Consider the following 15,031-nt stretch of genomic DNA (forward strand, 5'->3'; position numbering starts at 1 on the left):
GTTGTGCTATAGATCGTTTACCTAAGCATCCTGTATATGCTACAGCTCAGCGTTCAACACCATGGTGCCCACAAAGCTCATCACTAAGCTAAGGATCCTGGGACTAAACACCTCCCTCTGCAACTGGATCCTGGACTTCCTGACGGGCCGCCCCCAGGTGGTAAGGGTATGCAACAACATATCTGCCACCCTGATCCTCAACACGGGGGCCCCTCAGGGGTGCATGCTTAGGCCCCTCCTGTACTCCCTGTTCACCCATGACTGCATGGCCAAGCATGACTCCAACACCATCATTAAGTTTTCTGACGACAAAACGGTGGTAGGCCTGATCACCGACATCGATGAGACAGCATATAGGAAGGAGGTCAGAGACCTTGCAGAGTGGTGCCAGGACAACAACCTCTACCTCAACGTGAGCAAGACAAAGGAGATGATCGTGGACTACAGGAAAATGAGGGCTCAACATGCCACCATTCACATCGACGGGGCTGTAGTGGAGCGGGTCGAGAGTTTCATGTTCCTTGGTGTCCACATCACCAACAAACTGTCATGGGGCAAACGGACCAAGAAAGTTGTGAAGAGGGCACACCCTTCCCCCTAAGGAGACTGAAAAGATTTGGCACGGGTCCCCAGATCCTCAAAACGTTATACAGCTGCACCATCGAGAGCATCCTGACCGGTTGCATCACCACCTGGTACGGCAATTGCTTGGCATCCAACCCTAAGGTTCTACAGAGGGTAGTGCGTACGGCCCAGTACATCAATGGGGCCAAGTTTCCTGCCATCCAGGACCTACAGTTGAAGTCGTAAGTTCACATACACTTAGGTTGGAGTCATTAGAACTCATTTTTCAACCACTCCACAAATTTCTTGTTAACAAACTATAGTTTTGGCAATTCGGTTAGGACATCTACTTTGTGCATGATACAAGTCATTTTTCCAACAATTGTTTACAGACAGATTATTTCACTTATAATTCACTGTATCACAATTCCAGTGGGTCAGAAGTTCACACACTAAGTTGATTGTGCCTTTAAACAGCTTGGAAAATTCCAGAAAATGATGTCATGGCTTTAGAAGCTTCTGATAGGCTAATTGAAATAATTTAAGTCAATTGGAGGTGTACCTGTGGGTGTATTTCAAGGCCTACCTTCAAACTCAGTGCCTCTTTGCTTGACATCATGGAAAAATCTAAAGAAATCAGCCGAGACCTCAGACAAAAAAATTGTAGACCTCCACAAGTCTGGTTCATCCTTGGGAGCAATTTCCAAATGCCTGAAGTTACCACATTCATCTGTACAAACAATAGTACGTAAGTATAAACACCATGGGACCACACAGCCATCATACCGCTCAGGAAGGAGACGCGTTCTCTCTCCTAGAGATGAACTTACTTTGGTGCGAAAAGTGCAAATCAATCCCAGAACAACAGCAAAGGACCTTGTGAAGATGCTGGAGGAAACAGGTACAAAAGTATCTATATCCACAGTAAAACGAGTCCTATATCGACATATCCTGAAAGGCCGCTCAGCAAGGAAGAAGCCACTGCTCCAAAACCACCATAAAAAAGCCAGACTATGGTTTGCAACTGACATTTTGGAGAAATGTCTTCTGGTCTGATGAAACAAAAATAGAACTGTTTGTCCATAATGACCATCGTTATGTTTGGAGGAAAAGGGGGATGCTTGCAAGCCGAAGAACACCATCCCACGGGGGTGGCAGCATCATGTTGTGGGGGTGCTTTGCTGCAGGAGGGACTGGTGTACTTCCCAAAATAGAATGCATCATGAGGCAGGAAAATGATGTGGATATATTGATACAACATCTCAAGACATCAGACAGGAAGTTAAAGCTTGGTCGCAAATGGGTCTTCCAAATGGACAATGACCCCAAGCATACTTCCAAGGTTGTGGCAAAATGGCTTAAGGACAACAAAGTCAAGGTATTGGAGTGGCCATCACAAAGCCCTGACCTCAATCCTATCGAAAATGTGTGGGTGGAACTGATAAGCGTGTGCGAGCAAGGAGGCCTACAAACCTGACTCAGTTACACCAGCTCTGTCAGGAGGAATGGGCCAAAATTCACCCAACTTATTGTGGGAAGCTTGTGGAAGGCTACTTGAAACGTTTGACCCAAGTTAAACAATTTAAAGGCAATGCTACCAAACACTAATTGAGTGTATGTAAACTTCTGACCCACTGGGAATGTGATGAAAGAAATAAAATATGAAATAAATAATTCTCTCTACTATTATTCTGACATTTCACATTCTTAAAATAAAGTGGTGATCCTAACTGACCGAAGACAGGGAATTTGTACTTGGATTTTTACTTGGATTAAATGTCAGGAATTGTGAAAAACTGAGTTTAAATGTATTTGGCTAAGGTGTATGTAAACTTCTGACTTCAACTGTATATAGTAGGCCGTGTCAGAGGAAGGCCCAAAAAATTGTCAAAGACTCCAGTCACCCAAGTCATAAACTGTTCCCTCTGCTACCGCACGGCAAGTGGTACCGGAGCGCCAAGTCTAGGTCAAGGTCCAAAAGGCTCCTTAACAGCTTCTACCCACAAGCCATAAGACTGCTGAACAATTAATCAAATGGCCACCCAGACTAATTGCATTGACACCCCCCCTTGTTTTTACACTGCTGCTACTCGCTGTTTATTATCTATGCACAATCACTTTACCCCTACCGACATGTACAAATTACCTCGACTAACCTGTACCCCCGCATTGTATATAGCCTCATTATTTTTATTTTATTGTGTTACTTTATTTTATTTAATTTTTTTTGCTTTAGTTTACTTAGTAAATATTTTTCTTAACTGCATTGTTGGTTAAGGGCTTGTAAGTAAACGTTTCGTGGTAGGGTCTACACCTGCTGTATTCGGCGCATGTGACAAATACAATTTGATTTGATTTATTTATTCCAGACTGTGAATATATTAAGGTATCATGTCATACTGTTGTCAGGAAGGTAAACAGGAAAGGTGGTTGGTTGAGAGGGTAGGAGAACTAGCATAAGGTACCTGAATCAGAGGTTACTACATTTCACATTTTTCAGTGAGGTCAGCTGAGGATATAACAGTCTCATTGAGTCATTAGTCAACAAGCACCAGGCTAACTCTCACTACCTACAGAGAGAAAACGGAGCTGGACTGACAGAACAGTTTCTTCCTGGCTGCCACCATTTCTCACGCCTCCTTGAGCTGTCTGAGCAGAGCAATGATCACAGCAGTAGCGATCAGTGCCATTTAAGATAAGGGAGGATGATTATTATTTTTTTAGCATGGCCTTATTTCTATTACAGCATTTTGGATGGCTGTCATTCATATTCCATTCACCCAGCTCAATGCAACATCGATAGGTTTAGGCTACTACATGATACTCAAATTTTCTATGTACCCATCATGAGGTTGCTACAACCTAGCTGATGAATGAAAGTTTAAAACGTAGGTGCACAGGTTGAGAGAATTTTGGGTAATCAAGGTAACAGACAGTGACACGTTCAATACCGGCTTGCACACTCTTGCCTGCATCTAGCTGATCTAGGGTGTAATCATTAGTCTTTCCAAGCCAAACTTTCATACAATGACCGCTAACCGGTACACACAGCTTACATCGTTGTCAAGTCATAGTCTACATAGCTACTAGAACTAACGCATTAGTAAACCCGCTACAATCATGCAGCCAGCAGAAAGCAGTTTAGCAGTTACACCGGCAGCCCCTGGTGGCAACAAATGAATAAAACCAAAAGCTTACCTTGACTTGGAAGAGTTCCAGTGTTGGTTATCCATAGCCACCTAGCTAATATAGCATCCCTCTCTGTTTAAGCCGGGAATTTGAGTAGGTTAAACTAGCTAGCTGCATTCGAAGCTAGCTAAATAAGTGAAAGTGAAAAAAATATATACTATGAAATATACAGTAGCTAGCTCTCTCTCTCTCTCTCTCTCTCTCTCTCTATTGTTTCTCCATTTTGGAGAAATGTCAAAACTGTTCAACTATTGTCTTTTTCTCTCTTTGAGTCAAGACCGAGACTGCTCTTCTCTGGGACACGGAGGCTCTCCGCACTGCCAAAGCTGACTCTCTCTCCTCTGTTTTCATCTTCTTAGATCTATCCGCTGCCTTCGACACCGTGAATCATCAGATCCTCCTCTCCACCCTCTCAGGGCTGGGCTTCTCAGGCTCAACACACTCAACACACTCCGCTCTGGGTTGGCGCCCCCCCCCTTGGGTTGTGCCATGGCGGAGATCGTTGTGGGCTATACTCGGCCTTGTCTTAGGACGGTAAGTTGGTGGTTGGAGACATCCCTCTAGTGGTGTGGGGGCTGTGCTTTGGCAAAGTGGGTGGGGGTATCATCGGATGGGGCCACAGTGTCTTCTGATCCCTCCTGTCTCAGCCTCCAGTATTTATGCTGCAGTAGTTTATGTGTCGGGGGGCTAGGGTCAGTCTGTTACATCTGGAGTATTTCTCTTGTCTTATCCGGTGTCCTGTGTGAATTTAAATATGCTCTCTCTAATTCTCTCTTTCTCTCTTTCTGTCTTTCTCTCGGAGGACCTGAGCCCTAGGACCATGCCTCAGGACTACCTGGTATGATGACTCCTTGCTGTCCCCAGTCCACCTGGCCGTGCTGCTGCTCCAGTTTCAACTGTTCTGCCTGCGGCTATGGAACCCTGACCTGTTCACCGGACGTGCTTGTTGCACCCTCGACAACTACTATGATTATTATTATTTGACCATGCTGGTCATTTATGAACATTTTAACATTTTAACATCTTGACCATGTTCTGTTATAATATCCACCCTGCACAGCCAGAAGAGGACTGGCCACCCCTCATAGCCTGGTTCCTCTCTAGGTTTCTTCCTAGGTTTTTGGCCTTTCTAGGGAGTTTTTCCTAGGGAGTTTTTCCTAGCCACCGTGCTTCTTTCACATGCTTTGCTTGCTGTTTGGGGTTTTAGGCTGGGTTTCTGTACAGCACTTTGAGATATCAGCTGATGTACGAAGGGCTATATAAAAATACATTTGATTGATTGATTGATCTTGGATTGCATCCTACCTGGCAGGCCGCTCCTACCAGGTGACGTGGAGAGAATCTGTGTCTGCACCACGTACTCTCACTACTGGTGTCCCCCAGGGCTCGGTTCTAGGCCCTCTCCTTTTCTCTTTATACACCAAGTCACTTGTGTCCGTCATATCCTCACATGATCTCTCCTATCATTGCTATGCGGATGACACTCAACTACTTTTCTCCTTCCCCCTTTTGACACCCAGGTGGCGACACTCATCTCTGTATGCCTGGCAGATATCTCAACTTGAATGTCGGCCCACCACCTCAAGCTCAACAAGACGGAACTGCTCTTCCTCCAGGGGAAGGCCTGCCTGCTCAAAGACCTCTCCATCACGGTTGACAACTCCACAGTGTCGCCCATCCAGAGTGCAAAGAACCTTGGCGTGACCCTGGACAACACCATGTCATTCTCTGCAAACATCAAAGCAGTGACCCGCTCCTGCAGGTGCATGCTCTACATCATTCGTGGAGTACGACCCCACCTTACGCAGGAAGCGGCACAGGTCCTAATCCAGGCACTTGTCTTCTCCCATCTAGACTACTACAACTCGCTGTTGGCTGGGCTCCCTGCTTGTGCCATCAAACCCCTGTAATTTATCCAGAACGCTGCTGCACGCCTGGTTTTCAACCTTCCCAGGTTCTCTCATGTCACCCTGCTCCTCCGCTCTCTCCATTGGCTTGCAGTCAAAGCTCGCATCCACTACAAGACCATGGTGCTTACCTACGGAACAGCAAGAGGAACTGTCCCTCCCTACCTTCAGGCTATGCTCAAACCTTACACCCCAACCCAAGCACTCCGTTCTGCCACCTCAGGTCTCTTGACCCTCCCACCCCTACAGGAGGGCAGCTCCCGCTCAGCCCAGTCAACGCTCTTCTCTGTCCTGGCACCTCAATGGTGGAAGCAGCTTCCCCCTGAAGCTAATATATTTAATATAGTTTTATCTTGAAAGGATAACTTTTTAGATGTTTCACCGTTTTTTTATTTCTGAAATTCACTGAGGATTTGGATCACAGAGGGGGAAGGCTGTGGCTTACCTTCCATGCCATTTGTGGTCTGTTGGCCTGGTAAACTGCCCTTAGTGGCTTAGCATCCGATTTCAATCATGAGTTGAAGTTGGAGTCACTTAGTTAATACTACAGAAAATGGCATTAATGTTGTTACTGTAACTATTGTGTTCTGTCACATCATTCATAGTCATTTAGTATCAGGTCTGAGGATGCAAAGCACTTGAAAAGTCAAGTTTACCAGGCCAACAGACCTGGATTCATATTATTCAGACCACTGAATAATGTAAATCCATGCCCTGACACGCAGGTCTATGAAGGAGAAATGTAGTCCTTTAGGGCAGTGGTTCTCCACCTTTTTCAGGTACTGTACCACCAACTGAATGTTGCTCTGCCCGGAGTACATCTGAAGTACCCACTCATCTGCATTTTACCAGTAGGCCTATGTTCTCATGTGTGTTCTCAAGTACCCCCTGTGGACAGACCAAGTACTCCCTGTGGACAGACCAAGTACTCCCTGTGGACAGACCAAGTACCCCCTGTGGACAGACCAAGTACTCCCTGTGGACAGACCAAGTACTCCCTGTGGACAGACCAAGTACTCCCTGTGGACAGACCAAGTACCCCCTGTGGACAGACCAAGTACTCCCTGTGGACAGACCAAGTACTCCCTGTGGACAGACCAAGTACTCCCTGTGGACAGACCAAGTACCCCCTGTGGACAGACCAAGTAATCCCGGGGGTCCTAGTACACCTGGTTGGGAACCACTGTTCTAGGGAATGTGTAATAAACCATTTCACTGGTGTTCATAGATCCTCATTGTTTCATTGGAAGTAGAGTATCACACATGCTGAAAAATGTATATACCCAGATAAATGTGTGACACCAGAAAGGTGGCAATAAATGCAACACAATATAAATTCATTTATATAAAGATTTATTTGAGAAAGAGAAGTAAATATTTCATGATGCTTTTCTCCAACACTTGAGTACTGGTATAGAATAGAGTATTACAGCCTCATAATGTACAGCAGGGTTTCCCAAACTCAGTTGTGGGGCCCACCCTGGGTCCATATATCTTTTTTGCCCTAGCACTACACAGCTGATTCAAATAACCAATTTAAATGACTTTGGGAAACCCTGCTTTACAGCATAAATATACTTGTAAATAGACTTACTGCATTTCACAAACACTAGCATTAGAAATACAGTACTGACATAGACAAATAGCACAGTACAACATAATGCTTTTACATACAGTACAGTGGTGGTGAAGGCTAGGATAAATCCTTTTCATTAGGGAGATGGATGGCACAAATCATTTATGAACCCAGGTTGATTTTCAGTAGTGGGGTCCTGTACCATCATCTTGATGGTAATAACTTGTATTATAAATCACTACATTCCTCCCTCAGCCATGTGCAGACCAGACTCATATGAAGTTTCAAAGGTGGAATGGGTGTTATAGAACATGTGTAAATTATAATTCATTGGTGGGTTAAAGTGAATCAACTTTTGAATAAGCTTATCTCTGCTTGATTAATAACTGGACATATTTTCCTTTTTTGCCCCATTCAAAATACCCTGGTAGATGCGTCATGGGTAAAACATTTGTATTTCCATACTTATTCCTAAGAATAAGAGTAGGCTTTAGCCGGCTGGTGTCAGTATTAGAGGACCAAAAATTATCCAAGGCACTGGTTTAACGGTACTGATTTACAAGAATATGAATATGAAAACGTATTAAAAGATTACAACTTTAAGAAGAAGAGTTAAAGTGATGGAATTAAGGCAGAGATAACGCAGCAGCATCCTGATCTGGGGGTTTGGGTAGTCCTGAGTGCTGTCCCTGTCACTTTCTCTGGGGGTTGGGTCCAAATAGCTTGGTTAAGGGATGGGTAGTCCTGAGTGCTGTCCCAAAAAAGGAAAGAGATAGGGAAGAGATAATGAATAGGATGTAGCAAGCAGTATCTACAAATGTCTGGTGTTTAGGCCCTCAGTGACATCATAATCACAGTATCTATGAATGTCTGGTGGTCAGGTCCTCAGTGACATCATAATCACAGTATCTACAAATGTCTGGTGGTCAGGTCCTCAGTGACATTATAATCACAGTATCTATGAATGTCTGGTGGTCAGGTCCTCAGTGACATCATAATCACAGTATCTATGAATGTCTGGTGGTCAGGTCCTCAGTGACATCATAATCACAGTATCTATGAATGTCTGGTGGTCAGGTCCTCAGTGACATCATAATCACAGTATCTATGAATGTCTGGTGGTCAGGTCCTCAGTGACATCATAATCACAGTATCTATGAATGTCTGGTGGTCAGGTCCTCAGTGACATTATAATCACAGTATCTATGAATGTCTGGTGGTCAGGTCCTCAGTGACATCATAATCACAGTATCTATGAATGTCTGGTGGTCAGGTCCTCAGTGACATCATAATCACAGTATCTATGAATGTCTGGTGGTCAGGTCCTCAGTGACATTATAATCACAGTATCTATGAATGTCTGGTGGTCAGGTCCTCAGTGACATTATAATCACAGTATCTATGAATGTCTGGTGGTCAGGTCCTCAGTGACATCATAATCATAAGCTATAGACAAGTCTGTTGTTACAGCCTGATAGAGAACACACTCACCCTTATATGACATAGTTTTTTATTTTGCGCTTCTTGATACACCTGTAAGTAATGATGCCAATGCAAACAACGACCAGGACAGGGATAAGTAAACACCACCACCCTTAATAACAACAGATAAAAACACAACATTATTGGATAAGTATGTATCATATTACAATTGGAGGACTAATTATTTACAATGAGGAGGAATCATAAAGCACTAATCAATCAACGGATTAATATTTTTTTTTTTAAAAAGCCACTGAGGAGTATATTAGTCTGTCAGAGTGAAATTGTCAGTGTTGAGCAGCATTGCTGCGCTGTGTATTTCTGCACTCACCAGGATGTCCATATTGAGCAGCAGCTCCAGTGAAGTCTGAACCTGCCACCAAGACAAACAACTCAACAGCCAGACTGCAGATGTCTTTGTTAGGGATTCACTCAACTGTACACAGGACAATTAAGTCTCACTAACAAAGCTAGGATGGGAATCAATCCGAGTGTCAATTTGGACAATGCTCCATTTTAAGGTAATTTTCAATTGAGCAACCGTGAATGTGATCTCCACTAAGGCAGAAACATTGCCTTTAAAACGTGCATTGTGGGCAAAGCTCAATCAGACTGAATCCTGGCCTTAGTGTTCAATTAAGCAAGGGACACTGCATAAATAGTGCTGTGTAAAATGACCATAAGATTCTCTACAGCCAGTTTGTGAAAATAATACAGAATGTTTGAATCGATGACTCACCATTCACAGTAGTTGGTGCGATGCCGATGACAAGGCAATCTGAAATAGCAGAACAGGGCTGATTAGCCTACATGCAACAATTGACAGACGGAGCACATATGGAAATTTGTTTTTGGTTTGGTGATGGATTTTTTCTCATACTCTATAATATAGGCTACTGGTAACTTCCTATAGCCCCTGGGATTATAGACACCCAGGACCATCGATTTGTTCACTCTACGCACTCTAGCATTTTGTTCACGTTGTATTATCTTGGGCCATCACAGAGACACTCACTGGCTTGTTCATAGTTGGTAATGGCTGTGCTGTTGGCCTCCAGGGCAGGCTGGAAGCTCTCTGAGACGTTTCTGCACACAGTGTAATAATAATCCAGACTACACATGGTGCACCTCCCAGAAGGAGGATAGGGGGTGGATGTGCATTGCTGGAAAGGACCTGGCACCATCAGCAGATTCTGGTTCAGGTCATCATTATGATCAAAACATTTCGTCACCTCTGGGCACTTTGTGTCATTACACCGGAAACACATGTCCTTCATTGCAACTGAGAGAAACAGTGAGATGTATTCACACAAACAGGCAGAGGAGGATTACACTGTTGGCCAGAACAGACAACTCATCACATCGGCCATCCAGTGGAATAGAGACAAAAGTATACCAGTTTCATGGGTTAACTTTGGTTTTAATCACACATACATGTATACATACACATATACGTTAGATTATTCAATGTAAAGATCATTCTATAGCTGGGGTGGTGACATTTTTCTCATGTCAGGCATTAATACTGATGAATGATAGAGTGTGTTATCATACCTACCTTTTATTCGAATCCAACCTGTGAAATAATGGACCAGGAATATTAGTCTAACGCAAACACTACAAATTCCTGCAATCATTTGTCATACCATCTCTTCAAGTATGAGTTTTAGGACATTCTTATCTTTATTAAATTCCTAACAGAAAATAAGAAATAAAGCTCTTCCTTCCTGTTTTTACTGAACTTTTGGTATTTGAAGGACAGCTTGAGATAATATAATAATTCCAGTCTAGCAAGGAACATAAAAACAGCATGACGGTCTCTCCGTTTGTCTGCGGCGTAAGATCTCTGCAGGCTACCTGCTAGAATTCTCCCCCCTCCCTTCTAATTTCCTTAATTTTGTGGCTAGAGTCAAATGCTTTCTGTGACACAGAGTCAAATACTTTCCGAAATTAATAATGAATGTACGTGTGTTATATTAAACAGAGGAGGGAGTAAAATGTTGGCAAGCAATAAACATTTCAGAACAACTATGGCTGAATTATTATCCTTACACTTTCAAAAATACTAGTCGAATAAGACATTGGAGAGATTACGAATTTTGGCAAAGTGATTTATTTATTGACTAATACAAAAATCAGTAGCGGTTCGGGCGACTTGGGCAGCCGCCCAGGGCGGCAGGTTCGAGGTTCGCCCAGGGCGGCAGGTTCGCCCAGGGCGCCATACAAGCTAGAACCGTCACATACACTTGAAACAAATAGCCAAACCGAAAACTGCAGACAAAAATGCTATCTTCTACTGTGATCGGTGAAATGCAGGTTAAACTGACAACGGAGTGAAGAGCAGAAATCTCAACTAGCAAGCAAGTCGCAGCAATGAAGACAGCAAAGGGGGGGGGGGGGGTTCTGGCAGGGGGAGATTCTCGGCACAACACCGGTACCTGTGGTTCGAAGCATTCCAGTATCTATCTGCAGGTTGGCATTTATTGTCATGAATCTTACCTTGGAGGCAGTTCTGCAGAGATGTCAGCCATAAAGTCATAAAATCGGATTTTAAACCTAACCTTAACCACACTGCTAACCCTAACTCAAACGTTAAATTAAGACCAAAAACCGCTGGCCCAGAGAGGAAATCGCTCAGTTCTGCATACAGGGCAAGATTCGTGCCAAACGTCGACCTGCTCCCTATCCTGGCGCGTAGACTCTGAGACCGCAACAAGGTTATCGAGTTGGGTCAGACGATCGTCTGGCCAAAACGATCTAGAGGCCATCAGAACAGTACGATATATTCAAATAAATAGGCTATATAGGCTCAATATGGCTCTGATATTTCCGGTTATATTCCATGCAAAATAAGATGATATATTCTACGTCTACAAGCGTGGCCGACCTTGACATGTGATACAATTCCATAATAAGGTCTTGAAACACCATGAAAGACAGCGGTACTCTATAACAACATTCAACGACCCAACCGATACAATGACAATAAACTCACCTGGCGGTTGTATCCTTTGGTACCGGCCCAGTATTTTCTGGCTACTGTTATCTACTGGTGCGTGCAGCCCTACTTACTACCCTCTCCGCCTCTAGCCAGTACCCGATCCGCACTCGTGCTTTTTTGTCCACCCACACCAGACGCGCTCAGGTCACGCAGGGGGGGAGGGGGGGCCACAATAATTTTAACATAACTAATTTTTGCTATCGTTCTTTTTTACATCCGTTATTAGACAGTGGCAACGATGATGATTATGAACATGGTATTTTGCCTGCTAATGCCTACAATGCAGTGAAGAACAATAACGTCTAATGTAACTGGTCCCTCTAACAGTACAACTGGCCCCAGCTTGGCCCCCCCAATTGAAATGGTCTAGAACCGCTACTACTACTACTACTACTACTCAGGGGCGGAAATCCCGGGGGGGACGGGGGGGACACGACCCCCCCATTATGGGAAAAATATGATTTGTCCCCCCCAATATATCACTGAAACATAACTATGTCATTTAAATAATATTAATAATATGCAATGAAAGCAATTGTGCTAATTATAGACACTTAATAGCATGTTTTTAAGTTTCAAAAGATTGCGACCCCCCCACCCTTTGCCTCACAATGGTTTGATCCACTGCCAGTTCCTTAGTTGGCAAGGTAACAGAGGGGTCGTATCTACTGTCTGAAAGGCACTCAACGAACGTAACTGACATGAGGTTAATCCAGTCAATCGTGCACACACACTAGCTGAATATGCAGAGCTAGCGCGCAAATATTAACTATTAAGCTAGCTAGTACCTATTCCATTTATGTGGCCTCGTCAAAGATGGAATCTTTGCTATCGTCAATTTATTCCAAGATCAGCATGCAGATGATGTAAGTTAGTGCTTCAAAGTCCCTGTGATAAGGTTAGCGATAAACTGAAGTCCAAACTGAACAGAACTACACTCTCTTCTACCATTGTCTGAAATATATTTAATGGTCTCGTTGCAAAAGCTAAATTGTCACAAGGGAACTTTTATTTATTTATTTTATTTAACCCGGGTAGCAAAGATTATAGCAAACACCACTGAAACGGAATTGGTGCTCGCTAGCTTTGCAAATTCAGCTATTGTTGGAAGCCAGCCAATATGAAACAAACTATTAAAATTACAAAAGGTTGCAGCATATGTTGTGTAAATGGTGAACTCATACAGCTGTCAACTCTTGTCATTTTAATCCGTTTCACATTTGCTCGCTACCTTTTAGATCGAAGCCCAAATAGAATGATAAAAGAGAAGATGATAAAAGCCCATCTCCTACTGTAAATAACTTACACACTGTGTGTGTGTGTAGCCAGCCAGCCAGCCAGCCAGGTAGAAAAATGGCAGAAAAATAAAAGACGGACATCAGAGTATTTTTCAGTACACCAAAACGCAAAGTAAGAACCCTAGTAGCCTAATATCTCAAAGACTAGTTGATAAAATGTTCATAAGAAAGAAATGAAATTCTAATGGAAATGTTTCACAATGATGTCATTGGGCAGAGCAGGCAACAGATGGCACACAGACAGCAGAGTTGGGGACAGATATGCAGGGACAGACTGGCAGAGACAGGGAGTCTCAGGTAAGTTTGTTGAGTCTTTGTTTGGCAACATTATGAAAGGTTCTCAATTTTTTTGACTTGTAAAATAGGAACATAATTGGAAAATGCCATGGATACCCCCAATCTCAACTTAAACTGGTAACTGAACTAAGATTTGTTAAAGGCAATGGTATTGCTGTTGTGATTAGTTGTGTAGTTTTGGGTACCGGTAGTTAGGAGTACGGCAAACACCTTATTTCTTTGGTTCCTCAATATACATTTACCATATTACAATGTAAGCTATGTGTTACAGCACTACTTTTGGTATCCCCCTCAGGAATTGCTCTTGAGAAAATTTCATGTAATTGTCCCCTCCAAAGTTGATATCAGATTTTCGCCCCTGCTACTACTACTACTACTACTACTACTACTACTACTACTACTACTACTACTACTACTACTACTACTACTACTACTACTACTACTACTACTACTCATGCAGGTCCAGGATTTGTTTCAGCCTGGGTTCGTTTGCATTTTATAGCATCAAACACTCTAGGATGAGCTCTAACAGAATATGCGAAAGCGCAGTAGCTGCATAGCTCAGGACTCCTGACAGCTAGTTTTAGCTTATTTGGTTCTGCTGCCACCATCTGGTCAGTCGAGCGTTGGAAAAGTAAACTGATGTCTTGGCTCTTTCTGGCCCTGGCTCTGACTGCAAGTGGTGAATTGTCCTGTAATGCCATTGCTGCAGACTCTGTAGTATGCACCACTTATTTAGCTACATGGTATGGATACTCAACTATTGTTGTCCATGTTCAGAAGCAGGCTACTGCACCTTGCATGTAGCTTGGTAGCTGTAGCGTTTCTGCTTTAGCCAGCAACTCATCATGCATGACAATGCCAAATAAGTCTTTAAAGCAGGAACAAGCAGGTAAATGTGCTACATGTACTGTTCCTTTTCCTAATGAGCATCATTATTACTGCTAATTAGAGATGAGTCCTGGGGGATTGCAGTGAGCTGGCTTGTTGTTTAACAGGCAGCCTGCTCCATGGGGAGGGTAGGCCACTGCATCTGCTGCTAGGTTTAGGAACAGAACCTTACAACTGGCCTCTCTGTGTGGTAACCTACAGTACCATAGTCTGCTGTGTGTGTAGCCATATGTAACTGTGAGGCAGGGGAAGTACTATTGGGTCAAAGTTTATGGTACACCTAATGTCCAGTCATGATCATTATATTTATGGGATTCTGAGTGGCGCAGCGGTCTAAGGCACTGCATCGCAGTGCTAGAGGCGTCACTACAGACCCGGGTTTGATCCCGGGCTGTATCACAACCGGCCGTGATTGGGAGTCCCATGGGGCAGCGCACAATTGGCCGGGTTAGGGGAGGGCTTGGCTGAGGTACGCCGTCATTGTAAATCAGAATGTGTTCTTAACTGACTTGCCTAGTTAAATAAAGGTAAACAAATATATATATATTTGAGATAGGGGTTGGCTTTTATTGTCGTTGTGTGCCCAGTTCATCTCAAATAATGCCATTGGCAAACTCAATAGAGGTCCAATTCAATTACTCACATTTCAGTATTTACACAGTAGTATACACAGTATTATTTTAAAAAATCATACTAAATCAAAGACTCCCCTCACTGTTTTCAGAGTAAACATTGTGAACACTGACAGCCTATTGCATTTGGCTCCTATGTGTTGATATTGAGCTGCTCAGATTTCACCCCAGCCCTATAGGGTAGTAATGTCCTT

At 43.5% G+C, this 15,031-nt stretch overlaps 1 protein-coding gene across 4 annotated transcripts; it reads right to left on the reverse strand.

The window, feature by feature from the left end:
- Positions 1-6,996: 6,996 nt before the first annotated feature.
- Positions 6,997-11,863, reverse strand: LOC145879577 (uncharacterized). 4 transcript variants are annotated; one of them, XR_014392426.1, is made up of 7 exons: positions 11,714-11,863; positions 10,277-10,294; positions 9,734-10,000; positions 9,458-9,496; positions 9,050-9,091; positions 8,728-8,830; positions 6,997-7,987 (listed from the first exon to the last, which is right to left on the reverse strand). XR_014392426.1 is itself a non-coding variant. In XM_082975609.1 (7 exons), the coding sequence occupies exons 1-6, from the start codon at positions 11,255-11,257 to the stop codon at positions 8,747-8,749; spliced, it is 429 nt and encodes a 142-aa protein (XP_082831735.1). In that variant the 5' UTR covers positions 11,258-11,678; the 3' UTR covers positions 6,997-7,987; positions 8,728-8,746. The 4 variants fall into 4 exon arrangements, 3 of the variants coding, with proteins under 3 accessions (XP_082831735.1, XP_082831733.1, XP_082831734.1); XM_082975609.1 differs by lacking the exon at positions 11,714-11,863 and adding an exon at positions 11,218-11,678 and having other exon boundaries at positions 8,728-8,769; XM_082975607.1 differs by lacking the exon at positions 11,714-11,863 and adding an exon at positions 11,218-11,675.
- Between the last annotated feature and the right edge of the window lie 3,168 nt (positions 11,864-15,031).

The sequence above is a fragment of the Salmo salar genome, chromosome 05, assembly GCF_965601325.2.
Source record: "Salmo salar chromosome 05, fSalSal1, whole genome shotgun sequence".
Classification (NCBI taxonomy): Eukaryota; Metazoa; Chordata; class Actinopteri; order Salmoniformes; family Salmonidae; genus Salmo; species Salmo salar.